Here is an 18,856-nt window from a genome sequence, read left to right as displayed (position 1 = left end):
CTCTATTGAAAGATTTATAAAAACAATGAATGCCTGGAGTTCCCTCATGGCTTAGCAGGTTAAGGATCCAGCATTGTCACTGGAGTGGCTGTGGTTATTCCAATGGCGCAGGTTTGATCCCAGGCCCAGGAACTTCTGCATGCTGCGGGTGTGACCAAAAGTAACAACAACAAAAAAATAATGCGGAGTTCCCGTTGTGGTGCAGTGGAAACGAATCCAACTAGTATCCATGAGGATGCGGGTTCAATCCCTGGACTCACTCAGTGGGTTAAGGATCCGGCGTTGTTTTGAGCTATGGCGTAGGTCAAATCCACAGCTCTGATTCGACCCCTAGCCTAAGAACTTCCATATGCCACAGGTATGAGCCTAAAACGCAAACGCAAACAAAAACAAAACCCCAAAAAACAAAGAAACAATGAATGCTTGGAGAAGCTATCTGATGAATATTAACAGCCAAACTCTCCCAAAAAAGAGGGAATCCAGTATACTGGTCTTTACAAGGGGAGAAAGGAAAGAAGAAGAAATTTAACCAATGTCCCAAGAGATTTTATTAACACCTAATATGCAGTAATCTCACAATAAAGTTAATCTTGGAAAACTTTCTAGACATGCTGCAGGCTGTTGGTCTTCTCTGCTTTTAGGGGTCACTTAGTAAGAAATAAAGAACACCTGTGGTTTAAAAATTAGCTAAGTTTCAAGGATTCAAGAAACCCGAGATGGGGGCTTATTCTTTGAATTTGGCCTTCTTTGATCCTAACTATTATTTTCCACCATACCTTACCACTGATACTAAAAGCAATAAAACTCAAAGTAGGTTAGATATCACTTTCTAGGCAAAGAAGAGAAAGAGAATTAATAAGTCTGGGTCCAAATTCTAGTTTTGCTGGTTCTTCGTTATTCTGTGCTTCAATTCTCTATTGTCATATGGAATAATCTCAGCTCCTGTCTACATCTAATGTCTTTGATATATAAGTCATATGTCAAAACGTTCACTTTGAGACTGTAAAAGTCTGTACAATTGTATATCATGGGCTCCATGACTCCATGTTTGTCTTCCTACTGGCATGGCTTTTCTTGGCTTAAAAAATTAAAAAAATATAAAAATAAATCTTGCTAATCTCAGACTGTGCTTCCCAGACCACCTCCTGAGGCACCTAGATAGGAATGGAATGAGTAAGGCCTCAAGTTGTCTTCTATAACCACTACCTGCCAGGCTAAGGCCTACTCAGTACTATTTGGTGTGAGGGGTGTTTTCTACGTACGATGTTATAAAGGAAAGGTCTTTGTTTTTCCAGGCACTACAGAAGGGAGTGAGTCAGGCTGGTTCAAAGTTCCCATCATGCCAAATTTCTCCCACGGCCACTCAGCCACTTCTCAGGCCTACTGTTCAACCTGGTCATGCTTCCTCAGAGCTTTTTTCAGTCAATAAATATTAATGAGCATCTTAAGCATGCCAAGGAGCAAGCTCCATAGCCATAACTAAAACATCAACACAGGGAAGTGGAAAGACACAACCAGCAAAAAAGCTACAACATTTTACCCCTAGCTGTGTTTCATTCATTTGACAAACATCTGTTGAGCACTCACTGTATGATGAATTAAGTCACAGAGTGGTAGGGGAAGGTATTTCTGATGAGGTGAATTTTATCCCAGTCATGAAGAAAATAAGGGTGTATCTGCAGGAAGAATACTCCAAGTAGAGGGAAAGGCAAAAGCCCATGAGGCAGAGGTGTGCTTGTTATATACAAGGAGCAGCATGGAGGAGCTTGGCTGAAATACAGTATGCAAGGGGAAGAAGGTAGAGATGAAATAGAGAACGGAGCCCAGACTGAATGAGACTTTGTAAACCAATGCAATTACTTTGGCATTTACTCTTAAGTCAGTTGGGAAGCCACTGGTGAATACTAAGTGCAGGTACAAAATTACACAAATACTGTAGAGAGATAATAGTGGGAGCAAGACCAATTATGAGGCTATTAAGAGTAATCCAGGCAAGGGAGAGAGTGGTTTGGATAAGGGTAGCAGCACTAAAAGTGAGGAAATTATGGATATATTTTTTTACGCTAAATTAATTTATTTGTTAATAGACTGAAGGTGGGATGTGAGAGAAAAGGAATCAATGATGACCCCAAGGTTTCTGGCCTGCGTAACTGCAAGAATGGAGTTGCCAGTTACTGAGATGAGGAAGACTGCAGAACAACTTGCATTTGTTTGTTTGTTTGCTTTTTATTTTGTTTTGTTTTGTGATGGAGCTATGTTGGTAGTAAAAGCCAGGAGTTCAAAGTTCAGGACATGTTAAGTTCAAGACACTTATTTAACATCCAAGTGAAGTTGTCAAGCAGGCAGTAGAATATTGAGTCTGGAATTCAGAGGAGTGGTCGAGGGTAGAGATGTTAACTTTCAGAAATCAGCTTATGTGATGAATTTTTCCACTTTCATTCTCCTTTGCCCCTCAGAGAATACCCACTCTATTTACTCTGGCCCAGTTATCTAATCCCAACAGTACTGTGAATTCAGTAGCATCAGATTTTACCTTGGAGGACCCTAAGAGTACACCTGAGAACCACCTAGAAGGCTAATAGCTGAGTTGACTTATAGCTCCAGTCTCTAAAAAGCTACTACTCTTGAAGGCCAAGACCTGGAAACACAGGTGGGAATAGATTTCACTCCTGCCTTGGTGCTCAGGAGAAGAACACTGTATCCCCCTTTCATGCATCTACTTCCAGACTCTATAGAGGCTTCTATTTACAGATGCGAAGGCACCTTAAAGGCTACTGTGTGCAGAGACTACGTAGATATGTAGCACCCCACTTTATTGCCCATGTTTACACAGTGAAGCCCACAAGAAAAAGTTTTCAATGGTTAGATCTACTACTGCTTTCTCAACTCAGCAAAGAATTCTGAGTAAAGCTGAGGAATTATATCCCCTCTACCTAATGCATTCAAAAGAATAATGAATGCCCTGATCATTCACCCCTGGGTTGGTGCAAACTTACTAGTCAGAGAGAAGATTAACCCAAGCCACATTGTTCTACCCTTATAGGGAATGACCACAACAACCATCACTTTAGCCTTTGGGTCAAAAGCTTTTTTCATTTCTGAGCTTTATGGTAGCTGCTCAATCAGAAAGCCTATTCCTGCCCCAGCAGCTGAGCAGGACAGCAGACCCACAGCAAGAAAGGTAACTAGGCTCTCTCAGACCACACGTCAACAGTGGTCAGAAAGGGCGAACCTTAAGGCTCAGAGTCCACCTCTCAAATAGTCCACAAATTCTTTGATATTCTTCCCTCCAGGAGGTGGAACTTAATTTCCCTCCTCTTGAGTGTAGGCTGGACCTACCTTAGTGACTTGATTCTAAAGAATAAAATGTAGCATATGTGATATATATATGTTATATATTTTATACCTGTATTATATATATATATAATCTCATATTTTCATATATTAAAATAATGATGTGCAACTCTGTAAACTAGTTCACAAAATACAAAGTGGCTTTCTCAGGAACTATATCTAGTCACTTATGATGGAGCATGATAATGTGAGAAAAAAGAATGTATACATGTATTTCTGACTGGGTCACCTTGCTGTACAGTAGAAAACTGACACAAGACTGTAAACCAGCTATAATGGAAAAAATAAAAATCATTATAAAAAAATAAAGATCAATACAGCAGCATTTATCCGAATTGATAAAATCTATGTCCTTGGTCTTTGTTATTATAATGTATATTTTACATTAAATATTGTGATAAAAAACAAACAAACAAAACAAAGTGGCTTTCTCCCTGCACATATACAGCCTATTTCTGTGTGTCTCTGTGTGGGATCACACACTCCTCGGGGGAGGTTAGCTGCCATTCTAGGAAGACACTAAAACAGCCACATACATCATGAGGCCTACACAGTGAGGAATTTAGACCTTCAGCCACAGCCACCGAGGCAGCCATCTAGAAAACAGATCCTCCAGCCACAGTCAAGCTTTCAGTTAACTACAGCCCCAGCCAACAGCCTGAAAGACCCTGAGCCAGAACCACCCTGCTAATCTGCTCCTGAATTCCTGAGCTGCTGAAACTATGGTAGTAAGTATTTGCTGTTTTATTTATTTATTTATGTATTGCCTTTTCTAGGGCCGCTCCCTCGGCATATGGAGGTTCCCAGGCTAGGGGTCCAACTGGAGCTGTAGCCGCCGGCCTACGCCAGAGCCATACTAACGCCAGATCAGAGCCACGTCTGCAACCTACACCACAGTTCACGGCAACGCCAGATCTTTAACCCACTGAGCAAGGCCAGGGATTGAACCTGCAACCTCATGGTTCCTAGTCAGATTTGTTAACCACTGCGCCACGACGGGAACTCCAGTATTTGCTGTTTTAAAGCAATAAATTTTAGGGTAACTTATTATGCCATAACAGATAACAAATATATTCACCCAATGAAACAGACATTATCCCACTTTTATAGATTAGAAAACTTAAGTTTGGTAAGGTTTAATTTAAATTATACTGCTAGTAAATGGTAAAGCTAGAATCCAAATTCAGGGCTGACTCCAGAGGCAATGCTTTTTGTACTTTTCCATGTAGAGGGAAATAAACCAAACCAGAACAAGGTCCATAAACAATAAAAAAATATACAACACACATTACTGGAAACTGCACAGCAAATTGCCCAAATGTCATCTTTGCTTGTAGATGTACTAGAACACTTCACACCTGAGATGGGACTGATTTATCTTAAGAGTTTAACTACTTCATATACTATAATGTAAAGAGCTTTGGGCTTTAAGTCAAGGAAGTCTGGCTCTATTTAAAGTCTATGACTCACTAACTGAGTAACCTAAAGCGGGTCATTTTAAATCCTTTGAGTTTCAGTATGTACTTTTGCAAAATGGTAATAAAATACTCAGACACTTCAAAGAGGTCTTAGGAGGGTTAATTTACATCTCTATATTAATCTAGCACATGACTGGAGCCCTGGGTCAAAAATAAACATTTAAAGTGGGTTATTAGTCAGGGAAAGGAAAGGTGAGGCTAAGACTTGGGCATTATGAGTTCTAAAAAATCAGAAATGCTGATTACTATGTCTTCTCCCTATTTACTGACATAAACAGGATTTTTATTTGTGACTCTAATAAGGTTTACTCAGGGCAGATACTGACAAACTATATTGATTAATGGCCTATTTATACCGATTACAGTGTCTCACCCTATGTCGGCTTGTCGTTTAGTAACCAGATCCTACTGGTCTGCAGCTAGGTCTGAGGAGTTGGATAGAGCAAATACTGCTTAGTTCCCTTTGCCTTCTCAGGGAGGGATAGAACGGGTAGCAAGAAAGTAACAAAGAGATCCTTAAAAGAGATCCCAGACCCATTTGGGAATTAATTCACACTCTGGCCTTGTTAGCCACATATTATAATCACATAAGTTAATGGATGGATCCTTCTAGTATCCTAATGAATGGCAACACTGGGGTTCCAAAAATCTTAGTTGCCTACTAACACCTGACCCAATTTCATGATCTGGGCCTTTGGCTGAGGACAAAGGCATGTTCCTCAGTACCCTCAACTGCCTAACGTGCAAGTACTTAAGAGTAAAGCATCCAGCTTCTTTGCCAGGCCAGTGGCTATAAAAACTGTCAGCTTAGGCAATGGATGAATACTCAGCTGAGGCTGATGTTAAATCAAGTTAATACAATGGAGCTGAGACAGGGAAGAAGGTATGGACCTCTTACCTGCACTGCTTATTTGGCACTCACCTTCCGAAAAACAAACTCATAACCCCACAACTCATTTTCAAAGAAACTCCATCCTTAAAGATACTATACAACATCTCATCCTACAACACACTGATAATGTGGAGATGGTCTCTTTGCCTCCTTTATGCAATCTAAGAAATCCCTTATTTGCTGTAGGCAAAAATAGGAGCTTGGATGAAGTAGAGGGAGAGTTAAGACTCACTGCTAGCCAAGGTACTAAGCCCAGGAAGCAATATAAGATTGGTCAAGATGGAAGCAAGAAAGATATTGGCTTTTCGGCTCAATATTCACACAGAATAGATTCATCAGTGGTTGTGAATACCAGAGCGGTCTGGGACTTGTGCTATCTTCTGCAGAAGGCTCACCCTTTTCCTGAAGGTGAAATCCTGAGTAGGAAGCACTGAAATCTCCAAGAGAATAAATCTAACCTTGGCTATACATTGTAATCATTATTAATATGCCTGATGCCTAGGCCACATTTCATATACCTTAAATCAAGTTTGAGAACTACTGCTCTAACACTTTTCCTGGGACCAATGTCTGAGTGAGGAGACTATAAGAAGCATCCCATAAGACAAGGAGATGAATGAGTGGAAGCATGGGGGCACCAAGGTGACATTCTCAAAGAAGCTAACAGCCACTACCATTAGGAAAAGAAGCTCAGTAATCTTTTTCTTCAATAACCTAACCTCTCATCTGTGTCTTCATAAGGGAACCACAAACCTTTCGGGCCTTTCAGAGACTTCAAGATCATCTACCTCATCCTACTTCATCATATACTCGGGGAATCTGTGGCTCAAGGAAGGAAAGTGACTTGTTGGAGTCATGGCAAGTTTTAAATGGCAAGGCCAGGATTGGAACCCATTTCCTCTAACCCTCAGTCCAAGATCTTTTCATTGTTATCTGCTGAACACAGCAGTGTGGCTTAGTGTCTAGGAACATGGGCTCTGGGGTGCATGCGTGGGAACTTTGGCTCCACAGGCAGACTTGCAATGAGTTAAGTCATTCAATTTCCTTACATGGAAAGTGGAGATAATAACGGCATTTACCTCAGAGAGTTGTGAAGACTATACGAGAGGAAAGGGTTAAGTAATGCACCTCACACAGTGCCTGGCACACAGTAAGCGTGCAAAATGTTAGCTGCTCTTATTCTAACGAGGTAGGTCAGGGTAGCACCCTGAAAAGAGGAAAAGAAAGAATAGGTGTGGTTATTTGAGCTAAGGACAATGTGCAAAATGTTTAAGGAGTCTTAAGATATTACTGTTATGCTTTCAAAGACTTTTCAAGTTGAGGAAATTCTAAGACAGAACCAGCTTTGACATTAGCTCTGGTCTAAACTATGTCATAACCTCTAAGCATCTTCACCTGTCAAACCAGCTGCCCATCAAATGAATAAATGAGCATAAAAACATCCTGCAGGATGCAGTGCTGTACAAATGTGACATCTGTATTACTACTCTTTTTTTTTTTTTTTCTCCCCTTTGGCTTTTTGTCTTTTCAGGGCCACACCTATGGCATATGGAGGTTCCCAGGCTAGGGGTCAAGCTGTAGCTGCTGACCTACACCACAGCCACGGGGGATCCAAGCTGTGTCTGCAACCCACACCGGCTCACACCAACGGCAGATCCTTAACCCATCGAGGGAGGCCGGGGATCAAACCCGCAACTTTATGGTTCCTAGTCGGATTCATTTCTGCTGTGCCACAATGGGACCTATGTTATTACTCTTAATAATGATATTTATCACCATCACACAGTCTGCCTTGGCCACTTTGAACTTTGATAAGGCCGTGCAACAGAGTAAAAAACACGGATGCAGGGCAAGGTCACTTCTAGATATCCTAGCATTTAGTCATAATTTTCAAATAGAAAGAAAGCTAATAAGTAGGGCGGAGAAAAACAAGATCAACCTTGGCTCTCAAAGCCCAATAAGCAGGGGGAAATAATGTGGGCCTAATAAAACACTTGACCCAAACCTTCTGGGGCTATGACATAACTTTTACAAGGTGCAGTGGCATGTCTGTTGAAGAGGATTTGATGACCACCAAATCCTTTTCTAAAAACAGCAATAAAACCCAAACTCTTTATTTCTTGGATTAATCAAAATGGTTGAGGATAGGATAGGGTTTGGAAATCATCAGAGGTATTTTCTCTTTTCAACTTTGTAAATTACATAGAAAATTTTAATTTGCTTTTTTAGTGAGCATATTTTTTAATTTCAGAAAAAGAAGTAAGGGGAGTTCCCTTTGTGGTGCAGCGGAAACACATCCTACTAGGAACCGTTAGGTTTCGAGTTCAATCCCTGGCCTCACTCAGTGGGTTAAGGATCTGGCGTTGCTGTGAGCTGTGGTGTAGGGTGCTGACACAGCTCGGTCTGGCGTTGATGTGGCTGTGGCATAGGCCGGCAGCTGTAGCTCCAATGAGACCCCTAGCCTGGGAACCTCCATACCTGTCTCAGGTACAGCCCTAAAAAAAAAAAAAAGAAAAAGACATAAGGAGAGAGAGTAAGAGAAAGGCTGAATAATTATAGGGAGAGGAAATTCAACACCTATTTGTTCAAGAATGCTACATGGTAAGGTGTGGAGTCTCTGGAAGACACAACCTCTGAAGAGTCAAAAAGGAGAGAGAAGCCTTTCAAGTTATCTAAGCGAATCCTCAGAGAGGCCGGCTATGGGGCAGAGGTTGCATGAGGTCTAGTCATTGCTGTTTCCTCATCCCTGGCGAGCCCTACTCCACCTTCCTCCCCCAGCATCTGCTCAGGTCACCTGCCAAATACCCCAGAAATGTAACCCTCAAAAGTAATAGTATCTTCCTGTTTACACTGTGCCTCATTCTTGTCCTTTCAAAAGGGAGGAAAGAAAAACTCTCCTTCAAGTGCAAGGCATTCCCTACTACATGTATATACAACTGTCCTTTCTTGTCAGGGATCTACAGGATAGGGTTGAAAGCACTGCCACCTCAGGTTGTTCTCAGATATGTGATCCTTCAGCTTTCTTTTCCTTTATACAAAACAAGTAACTCAAGGTTTGGTCATCTGATATATAATGCCCAGTCCCTGGCTACGTTTAAGTCCCTTACTCCTCATAGTGCCAAGCCAAAAGAACACCCCAGGGAAGTTCTTAACTGCAAGGAAAGTCAAATGAGCAAGAAAAGGGCTGTGTATAGAATGAGTGCTAAAAAAATACATGTGTATGGACTGAATTATATTGTCCTGAAATACTGATTTAGTTAAAACCACAAATGAAGATTCTTGAAAACGCCTTTTAGCAGAGGTCACTTATGATCCCTGAATCCTAGAGTTTCTAAATCAGTATAGTTATAAAAAGATAACGCTCTCTTACCCCACCTGAGAGGCACTGAGGAAATAAAATGAGAGTTTGTATAGAAAATTCTTTGGGAATAACACCTATTGACTCTAAATTTAAGGCAGTTTTCTATCCCAACCACAACCAGGAGCTAGCTTAGAACATGATCCTGCGTCTATGGCAAACCTTCTTAAAATTATACAAGAAAAGCCAAATTTTAAGTCTTTACTAGACCAATCTCTCTCTAACCTGAAGGATATTAAGTGTTTAGTTGTTTTCTATCCAGGTGTTAGGGGAGAGAGCAAAGAGAGAAAGACTAAAATTCCACATGAATTTTCTTGAGAGATTAACATATCTGCCCAAGCTAGCCACAGAATATGTTTTAGGGTTATATAAAGCAGAAATCTCTTAAGGCCTACTTCTGTAAAAGCAGGATATTACCACCTGGGTAATCCTCCTCGCAGGCTATTGTATGGTACAAATGCAGCCGTGTACACACACAGTACATGCCCTCACTATGGTGAGATAACTCTATGTTGTAACTTCCCTGGAAGACACTCCTACTGCAGCCTCCAGACCATTTCTTAGCTGCTAAAGAGAATGTGAAGAAAGAATGCCTCTGGGGTCACTGAGCCCCACCTTCTCAAGCAGCCAAACCAATGGGAAAATAACCTGTTTCCACTCCTGAAAGTGCTGCTAAGAAATCATTAATGCCAAATCAATATGATTAGAGTTATTAGTCAGGACTTGCAATTGCATGTGATTATCTTTTAGGCTTGGAGAGCTTGATTAACTAGACACACCACTTTCCCTCCCTCACCCACCCTGTTCCCTCTACATCTGAACTTTGTGCCAAAGGCTCAGCCTGGAATGTTTCAGGGCCTTAGGTCTTATTTGGATGAGTGAAACGTCTCCCATGTTACTTAGTTCATCCAAGTGAGGAAGAGCCCTGGACTGACTTAGAGAAAACACTTTCTCACTCCTTCATCCTCAGGCTGAATAAATACGGCATTCTTCAGAAATAGAGATAAACCCAGGTCTCTCCAAGAAAAGCCATGGAGTTAATCAAATACTACATTTTGTGACCTGTGTGGACTATAACCATGCCACTGTGACTCAACCTCCTCAGGTATTTAGAATTCAATCTGGTCACCAGAGGAGACACTGGCAGTCCTTACAACAACTCACAAGTATAGGGCTGTGTCACCAAGATACTACTTTTATTTAGTAACACCATATAATATAAACTTTGCATCTAAGCTTTTCTTGAGTCTTAATTTTAGTCTTCCAAGTATTTAAGGAAAATCTGAATACCTGCTATATAGGCTCTGCTTCTAGGAATCACCCTATGGATTCAAAGAACAAGTCTGTGTCCTTCCTAAGCAAAATGGAAAAGACTGAAAAAAACCTTCATCTCTTCAGTCTGACCTCAAACAGTTGCCCTGTCTCCCAATGGTCACTTTAGAAAACGGAAAGACATGTGGATGAGACTCAAGACCTGGGTTCAATGCTAGCTCTGCCCCAACTCACTGTGCGACATAGAGCCAGTGGCTTCTTTTCTGATTATCAGTTGCTTCTTTGAAATAACACAGGAAAAAGCTGGGTTAAATGATGTTGAAGTCTAATTCCTACAGTTCTACTGGCCTTTCTTGCAACTTTCACCTACTGTCTTTAATATGCCATGTACCCAGAGTTTCTATTGACATTCTAAACAATTAACCACAAATAGTTTATGTTCACCTTGCATACCATACTTTGCCAAATCCTGCTGGCTCACTGCATAATAGTAATTTTAAGGCACTGTTCTAAGGGCTTCACATAAGGATGAGCCATATGAAGCAGCCAACATTGAAGCTTTTCTTTTTTTCTGTCTTTTTGTCTTTTTAGGGCTGCACCTGAGGCATGTGGAGGTTCCCAGGCTAGGGGTCTAATCAGAACTGTAGCCGCTGGCCTATGCCACAGCTACAGCAACACAGAATCCGAGCCGAGTCTGCAACCTACACCACAGCTCACAGCAACGCCGGATCCTTAACCCATTGAGCGAGGCCAGGGATCAAACCCACAACCTCATGGTTCCTAGTCAGATTCGTTTCCAATGCGCCATGACAGGAACTCCTGAAACATTTTTTAAACTAAAAAACAGTACTTTTGTATGGTTCAACCTACTATATTAACTTGATTCTCCAAACCAATGCACATGCCATGCTGTAAGTCTTACAAGTGAGGAAACAGAAGCACAGAGAAGTTATTAACTCGCCACAGTCACACAGCTAGTAGATGAGGGGGTTTGGATTTAAACCCGGGCAGTTGAGCTCCTGAGCCTTTGGTCCTAACCATAATGTTATACTGCCTCCTGTAATAGAAACTAGAAGAGCTTGAAGACTGAAGTCCAGACCAAGGCAGGTTCTCGGAAGGAGAAAGCAGCTCATACTGCAGCCTCTGTTGGGTTGTACCTTTCACTTCAATGGTGGCATTTGCTTTAGGAGCACTGGCAAAGTGATATACACAGTGGTATTCGCCTGAATCCTCAGCTCTTGGCTTATTGATCCTGCAGAGACAAGAAGAAAAATCAAGTGAGAAAGCTGGGAACCATCAAAATACACAAAAGAAGAATCAAAAGGGCAACCAGGGACCCTGCTCTCCAAATCATCCCCCTCAATGAAACTCACCTCCTAACTAAAAGCAGAAGCCTCCCTCTGTATATCCCAAAGCATTAATGCTTTACTCTTTACTGAATGCCAGGAATACATAGGTGGTCCCTAACCTTATGGTGCTCCAGTCTATGGGAAGAAATAAACTACAAAACAAGTAATAAAAAAAATAGAGGGCTGTCAAGGTACCATAATCTATAGATATAGAGAATGGAGTCATCACGAACAAGGCCTTGCTCCCTTGGTGGTTCTAGCCAAATAGTTAAGAGCAGAAAAAGAGCAAATCTTTTTCTGTGCTTCCCTGAAGATGTTGTTTTGGTAGTACTGTTCTTTCTACCTTGTAGCATGCCTTTTAATACAACTACTAACAGGACACAGGCATAGTGAGGAAAAAAAAAAAAAATCTGACATCAGGCCACAGAGATGCAGCTATATTTTTAAGGCTTTTAAGCATGGCGAGAACTCCAGGGCCCTGCATTATCTGGCCCCACTCTACTGTCATCTCCACCACTTTCTAGCCCTGCTTGTCTCGTCAGTATTTTCAATGTGCCAAGCTTACTCCTACCTCAAACCCTGACACAAGATGTTCCTTTACACAGAATGTTCTTCCCATCACTCTTAGCCTAACTCCTTTTCCATCAGTCTTGGCTTACATGTCACTTTCTCCCACCCCCAATTTAAGTGACATCCCCCTCCCTGACATTCTCTCTCATACTACACTGTAATTCTTCACAGCACTTATCATAACATATAATTATTTATTTATGCGACTGCTTGATGAATGTGTTTTCTCAACAGACCAAGTGCTATGTGTGCTATTTATTTAGTGAACAATTCCATATCCAGCATACAGCCTGGTGCCTGGAATATAATAGAAAAATGAATAAACAAGTGCATGAACACAGAGTGATCAGCTACGCACAGACCCATACCAAGGTAAGCAGAGGGAAAGGCAGGACTATAAGAAGTGTGTACGGCCAGAATAGCACTTCCTCTGAATCCCAAAGCATGGTCCTAAACAAGCTTTCTTGCCCCTGAAGATCAGCTTCATATCAGCTTAGTGCACTCTGGCCCAGACACTACCCCCCAGTCATGTGCAGAAAGGCTAATGTATAATTACAGAAAACAGAGAAACAATAGCCTGTAGATCAGAAAATAAAAATAATTTAGCTCCTGCTCTTTTGCTCAATGGTTAAAACATGATTCTTGTGATATGGTCAAATCTCCATTGTGCTAATTAATGTCTGAGGAAAACTCTTAACTTCAAATACTGACTGGCCAAATGCATTTATCCATCTTACTGTTCATCCCCAAAAGGAAACAAGTTAAGAGACTATGGATGAGGGGAGAGACAGCACACACACACACACACATCCCGCCCCCCCGCTGCCAACTATCTCAGCATATCCATGGCAGCTCAGTATTCTATGGGGAGCCATCAGGAGTCTTCTCGATTTGACACAAATGCCTCTTCTTACATCAATATACGCCCAATGGGAAAACAAACATACATCAGTTGCTCTTAGCAATGTTGCAGAATTAGGAGGAGGAGCAACAGCAGCAGTTCAATCTTTAGAGCTTAGACTGACTGTACTAAGTTCCTTGAGCAGAAAACTCCAAAACTTGAGGCCATGCCTATGGGCTCAAAATCTCCCCAAATCATTTCCTTTCACTAGCTACTGAAAGCAACTGAAGTAAACTGAAAATGTCCCCTTCAGGCTAAGCCAAAGCAGGGTCTGAGACTGGTTCTGTGGCACAGCTGACATATTAGATGGCCCAAGAGACTCATCAGTTGTTAACTCCACAAAATGTGGGAGAACAGAGATTCCCTGAAAAACTCTGAAAATGCAGAACACTTCAAACAGGCTGAGGACAAAAGGAAGAAGAGGCATTTTATAAAGTCAGTCTCAAACTTTATATAAAGTTACAGTTCAAAACTTTGGGGGTAACGAAGTACAAGATCCAAGAGAAAGAAACGTGACTGGATGTCTGGTATCTTGAAAGAGGTATTATAAATGGACAGACCAAAAATAGACACCTTTTATTCCACTAAACATCTCTCTTTGATTAACCTTTTCCAAACTATGAGGATATAGCTGAGGCTGTATTTCCAATTTTACATCAGAAGAAACTACAAGGGAGAAAGATTAACCACCTTGCCATTAAATGGTAACAGTACAGAAAAAAATAAAATAAAAAACAAAAAAATGACCTAGATTTTAGAAAGTCAGAAGACCTGGAACCTAGCCTTGATTCTGCAACTTATTAGAGCATTTGGCCTTGAAAGCAGTCAGTACTCTTTTGAGTCTCAGTTTTCTTACCTGAAAAAAAGGAGGAGGATCCGCAAATTAATCTGGGTCAATTCAATAATGGCTATGAAACGATCTCAATTCTGCAAATGTCTACTACTGGTACACAGGTTTTCCTGGCCTCACCCCAGTGCCATCTTTCTTTGCACTGCATCATCCTGCCAAACAGGATTAGCTGATCCTTTTCAACTAGGAACAAAGTATTCTGAAAGGTGAGGTGCCATGTGTTCCAGATACTCAAAAAAAGTACCAAATCTTTAGGTGCTGGGAAACTTCAACCAGCAAATATCCCTTCATCGAAGGATATTTCCAGGATACCATCCTTTTCCAGATCACTATAGAGCCCTGTATCCACTGCTCCTGATCAGGTTATGGTCATATTACACCCTCCTAGAAGGTAATTCAATAGGAAATCTACTAAGTGAAATGATCACTTAGGGTGATTTTCCTCTAAGAGTCCTAGATCATATTTCAATCTGATTCCTCAAACCACGGGATTAAATCAAGAGACCTGCACTCTAACTGGCTTTTTTATTGACCAACATTGTTAGCCTAAGCAAATTATTCCCTATGCCTTCAGTTGCTCTATTATCACAGTGAGGTATCTTTCACAGCTCTCAAACCTGGCTGCTCATTAGAATCATCTGGAAATCTTTTCAAGATTCCTGGGCCTCACCCCAGATACACTGGATGAGACTCTCCAGGGGAAGACAGTATATATCTCATGTCTCTCCCACACAGCATGATTATAGATTATGAATGTCAAGTAAGCTCAACCATGTTCCCTCCCATCCTCCCAGGAGCTGCTGGCCCCTCTCACCTGTATTCCATATTGCTGGCATTCTTACGAGTGGCAGTCAGTTCTACTCCATTCTTTGTCCAGTAGCTGTATGTAAGGGTGTGGGAGTTGGAGGTGAGGTTACACTGCAGGGTGACAGGGAGCACAGGACTTTCTCGAATAATGACTTCTTCACTGGTGACAATCCTTGGCTCTGTAATAAGAGTGCACAATGATAGAAAGCCATAGTTCCATTCTCTGCAGCCCTGGCCTGAGAGTTGGATGGGGTTAAGTTGGGGAGACTAGAAAAAGAGGGAAGGCAGACAGGACCACATGAGGAATTTCACTTTACCACTTTGGAGGAAGTCAAGAAAGGAAAACAATGATTATAAGCAAATGACCACTAGCGCAGACAACAGCCTGAAGACCAGCTGGCCTAGACGTAAAAAGAATGGGAGTATTATGGATGTTTGTACTGGCAACAATCCACTTACGCTTTTGAATACCACCATTTTATGATACAAGAACCACCAACCAATTCATCTTCAATGAGAAAATCGGGTTCCACCTTGCAGTTATGAAGACAAAGGCAATATCCTTTAGATAACTAATAAACTCCCTATGGAGTCACTAGGCCCTGAAACAGTAATAGCTTTAATTAGGTAATATATGTATGGCTTTTTCACATTTAAATCTGATGAACCTATGGAAAACCAGCCATGGCCATTAATTACGCAGAAAAAGAAAATGTAGATCCTAAAAGCAAATTTCCTGTTGAAAGTCTTAATGCATTCCCAAATTTTGCTGAGAGAAAATTCCTAGAGAACAACCAGTTCTTCTCTCGAGCCCATATTTTACTCTCAAGACAAAATTTTTTCAGAATTGCACTTCAAAACACCTTCCATTCTGAGATAATACAACTAGAATGTGGGCTCCTAGAATTTTAGTGCTGAAAGGCCCTTAGAGTTCAATGAATCCCACTCTTTAAGAGCTAGAAAGGTAAAGTGACTTGTGCAAAGCCATTATTATTATTAGTGGCAAAGCTGGGCCTAGAAAACACATCTGACCAAATTCTTTTTCCCTTCCCAACCCCACCCCGAAACACCCCTATAGACCTCCCATCCCAGGGCAAATTATATATTTCATCTTCTGATTCTGTCCTCAGCTTAGATAACCTGGGATCACTCATCTAGTGTCTACAAAAATAACCTATTTAAGTCAAGTATTACGACACACTGAACAGAAATTTTTTTAAGGCACACTGTATCAATACCATTTCCAGAAGGTTCATCTTTAAAGCACTTTGAATTCTGTCACTATATTAAATTCGAGATGTCTATATGTTATCTTTTGTTGTTATTTCTCTTTAATCTTTTCCCAGGGTTAATTCTTTTTATACTTTTAGTCAAACATTTTCAGGTAAACTCTAAACTAGCCATCTTTCCCAATCCACAATTAGAGGTATCTGCTCTTTTGCTTTTTTTCCAATTCTTTCTCAGAAATCATTCACTAACTTCCCATTTCCCTGCACCTGGCCACACCGTGTCTACAGCTCTGTGCAGCTCTGTAACACTATTTTATGCAGTACAGTGCTTACTCTTCATTCTTGAAGACAAAACTCTCCCTTCACTGGGGTTAAGCTTTGTTCATTGTGCAGTAACAGGGAGAGGATGAAGTCATGGGACACTTAAAAAAAGTAATGCCCAAGGACCTCCTAATTAATGTAACGTTTCTGATTGCAGAGTTCATATCGTCAAAGAAATTTGTGATAAAAGCAAATCCTCAAGTTTGCTCAAGTAAATTGGTTCTCACTATTTTCCGACTCTGGCAAAAAGATAGTGGTTATCTTCCATTCAGCATTGGTCCTTATCGGTAACATCAAACAAGGTCTCTAGGTACAGATAATGGAGGCATAGCAGCCACTAAGACAGAAGCAGGTGCATGTAAACACATTAGCGCAGTGGTGTCCCATGGTTTCCAAAACACACTGGACAGAAGCCAAATCCCTGGGCCTTAAGTCGAGCAGAATGGCTGCAAACCCTGCAATGGAAGGCGCACACACATCATCAGCAGAAAGCATCACAAGTCTATGAAAAATCAAAACCAAGCAAAAACAAAAGAGATAAAAAGAAAGAACCAGTACTTAACAGAAATTAAAAAATATAAAGGCAACATTAAAGCCAAACACACTTTTAGGTTTTCACTATATTTTTATTATAAAATTTCATTTTCTGTCCCAGTTGGGACTTGCCTTCTGGTTCCTCGTCTCAGACTACACTGAGAAAGGGTAATAAACGTTGAGGCCAAGAGCTTCCAGATGTTTAAATACAAGGAGGCCAAAGTAAATGCTACTCTTACCTGGTGATGCAAATGACCACTGCAGCTCAGGGAGATTAAGAAGTTGATGAAAGCAACCTGGGAGACATTCAGCCAAGAATTCTCAGAAGGCAAAGGAAAGCACTTTTTCCTTTAAGTGTTAAAGATCCAGTAGCGAGTCAGCTGGGAGCAAGTTGATAATTTTAATAGGCTTAAATATGATTCTGCACCATGGGAGGGTTGTGGGGTGGGATAACCTCCCTCCTGTGATTGCTGTGTACAGAAACCACCACAAGACCAAGCTCCTTGGCCATGGTGCCACATCTGCATTCTGCACCAGGATGAAGGTGGGGGCTTTTACTTCTGATCTAACATTGGTGGTCGAGCATTGCCCATGACAGTCCAAGAGAGGTAAACACTTAGAAGAAGCTCAAAAATTCTTACCTACCACTTACTCCTATTTAGTGGCTAGGAGACCCTTACTGAAATCATAAACAAATCCAATTAAGACCGGAATTCAGGGTGCATTTTTGTTTGTTTGGGGTTTTTTTGAGAGGCCTGGCTCTCTAAAACTGACTAATAAGGAAGTTTGGGGAGTTTGAATTAGCCAAGATTTGGTTCAACCACATGTGGACACACCTAAGATAGAACACTTACTTCTGAGTAAACTGGGAGAATGCTGTATATTCTCAGAATTGAGAAGTAGGTACCCCAAAAGTCTCATCTTCTTCTAGCACCAAGGCATGACCTTTTAACTGTGAATCTACCTGAGTCAGGCTCCTGCAAGTGTAAGTACCAAATGCCCAGCCCAGTCTATACCTACAAACTTCTGCAGACCTTTGTGGCCATTTGGGTAACTCCGCTTTTATAAGGAAAGGAGCAAGGGGGCAGGAGAAGGAGGCGTGCAAGGGAAAAACTGTTAAATAAAAGAAAAATAACTGGGTTAATGTTCCCCATTTTCACAGAGACAAGGTTTTCTTTTTCCCTTTCCAGAAGCAGGTTCTCTGATTCCACAGTGCCATCTGCAGCAGCCTCTCCTATCTCTTCTCTAAATCCTCTTCAGAGGTATCTCCTGAGTTGCTATAAATTACAGACAACTAACTTGCTATTTTCCATAGAAGTATATCTACTCAAGGTCCATGTCATATTACCTCCTATGTTATGACCAAATTCCTCCTAAGTGTATTTTACTATTTTTATTTACTCTCTTTAAATCATCAGTTCTTTAAGCCACAATCTGTTATGGGGCTCTTACTGAGTCGTTAAAGAGAAGATGAAAAACCCAGAGGATCTTTCCGTTAATTAGAGAATGCTTCCTCAATTATCATCAGGTCAGATGTGGGGTTAGAACTCTTCCTGGTCAGTAAGAAGCAGTGGCGTCTCCCTCTCCTTCCCACCATACAAGCAGAAAGACACTATCGAGAAAGAGAGGAGGCCACAAAAGCTTCTGCGTCTGATGTCTTACTTGTGCCTGCTATAACAGATGAAGGAAGGACTCTGAGCAAGCTGCTCAGCTCACCCTCATCACACTCAGAGGAACAGGGTTGGAATTTAGTTTCCTCACTTTTTTTAGGCACAAGAAAAAGCCACTATGAATGGCTTCCAATTTATTTTGGGGTTGCCAGTCTCTGGGATGAGGAGTACTCTGCTACTAGTCAGTCATCAGAGTTAAAACTATCTGTCAAAAAGTGCAACTCTGACTGCAGCTTAGTGTCCCCTGGCTCAGGCTGCTGCTTTTAAGAGA

The 18,856-nt window shown here is 41.2% G+C and overlaps 1 protein-coding gene across 3 annotated transcripts in view; it reads right to left on the bottom strand.

Moving 5' to 3' along the window:
• The window catches only part of NPTN (neuroplastin), a 72,181-nt gene that overhangs the window by 15,586 nt on the left and 37,739 nt on the right, over window positions 1-18,856 (bottom strand). For all 3 annotated transcript variants that reach the window (XR_002345841.1, XM_021099079.1, XM_021099078.1), the window contains exons 3-4: window positions 14,839-15,010; window positions 11,512-11,606 (exon numbers count right to left, since the gene is read on the bottom strand). Coding sequence is in view for 2 of the 3 variants with exons in the window: in XM_021099079.1 (XP_020954738.1) it covers window positions 11,512-11,606; window positions 14,839-15,010 (267 nt within the window). In the remaining variant the exon portion in view is untranslated. The remainder of the gene's footprint in view (window positions 1-11,511; window positions 11,607-14,838; window positions 15,011-18,856) is intronic.

Source organism: Sus scrofa, chromosome 7, assembly GCF_000003025.6.
Source record: "Sus scrofa isolate TJ Tabasco breed Duroc chromosome 7, Sscrofa11.1, whole genome shotgun sequence".
NCBI classification, from domain to species: domain Eukaryota; kingdom Metazoa; phylum Chordata; class Mammalia; order Artiodactyla; family Suidae; genus Sus; species Sus scrofa.
Note: the sequence above shows the minus strand (reverse complement) of the source record. Positions and strands in the feature narration are given on the sequence as shown.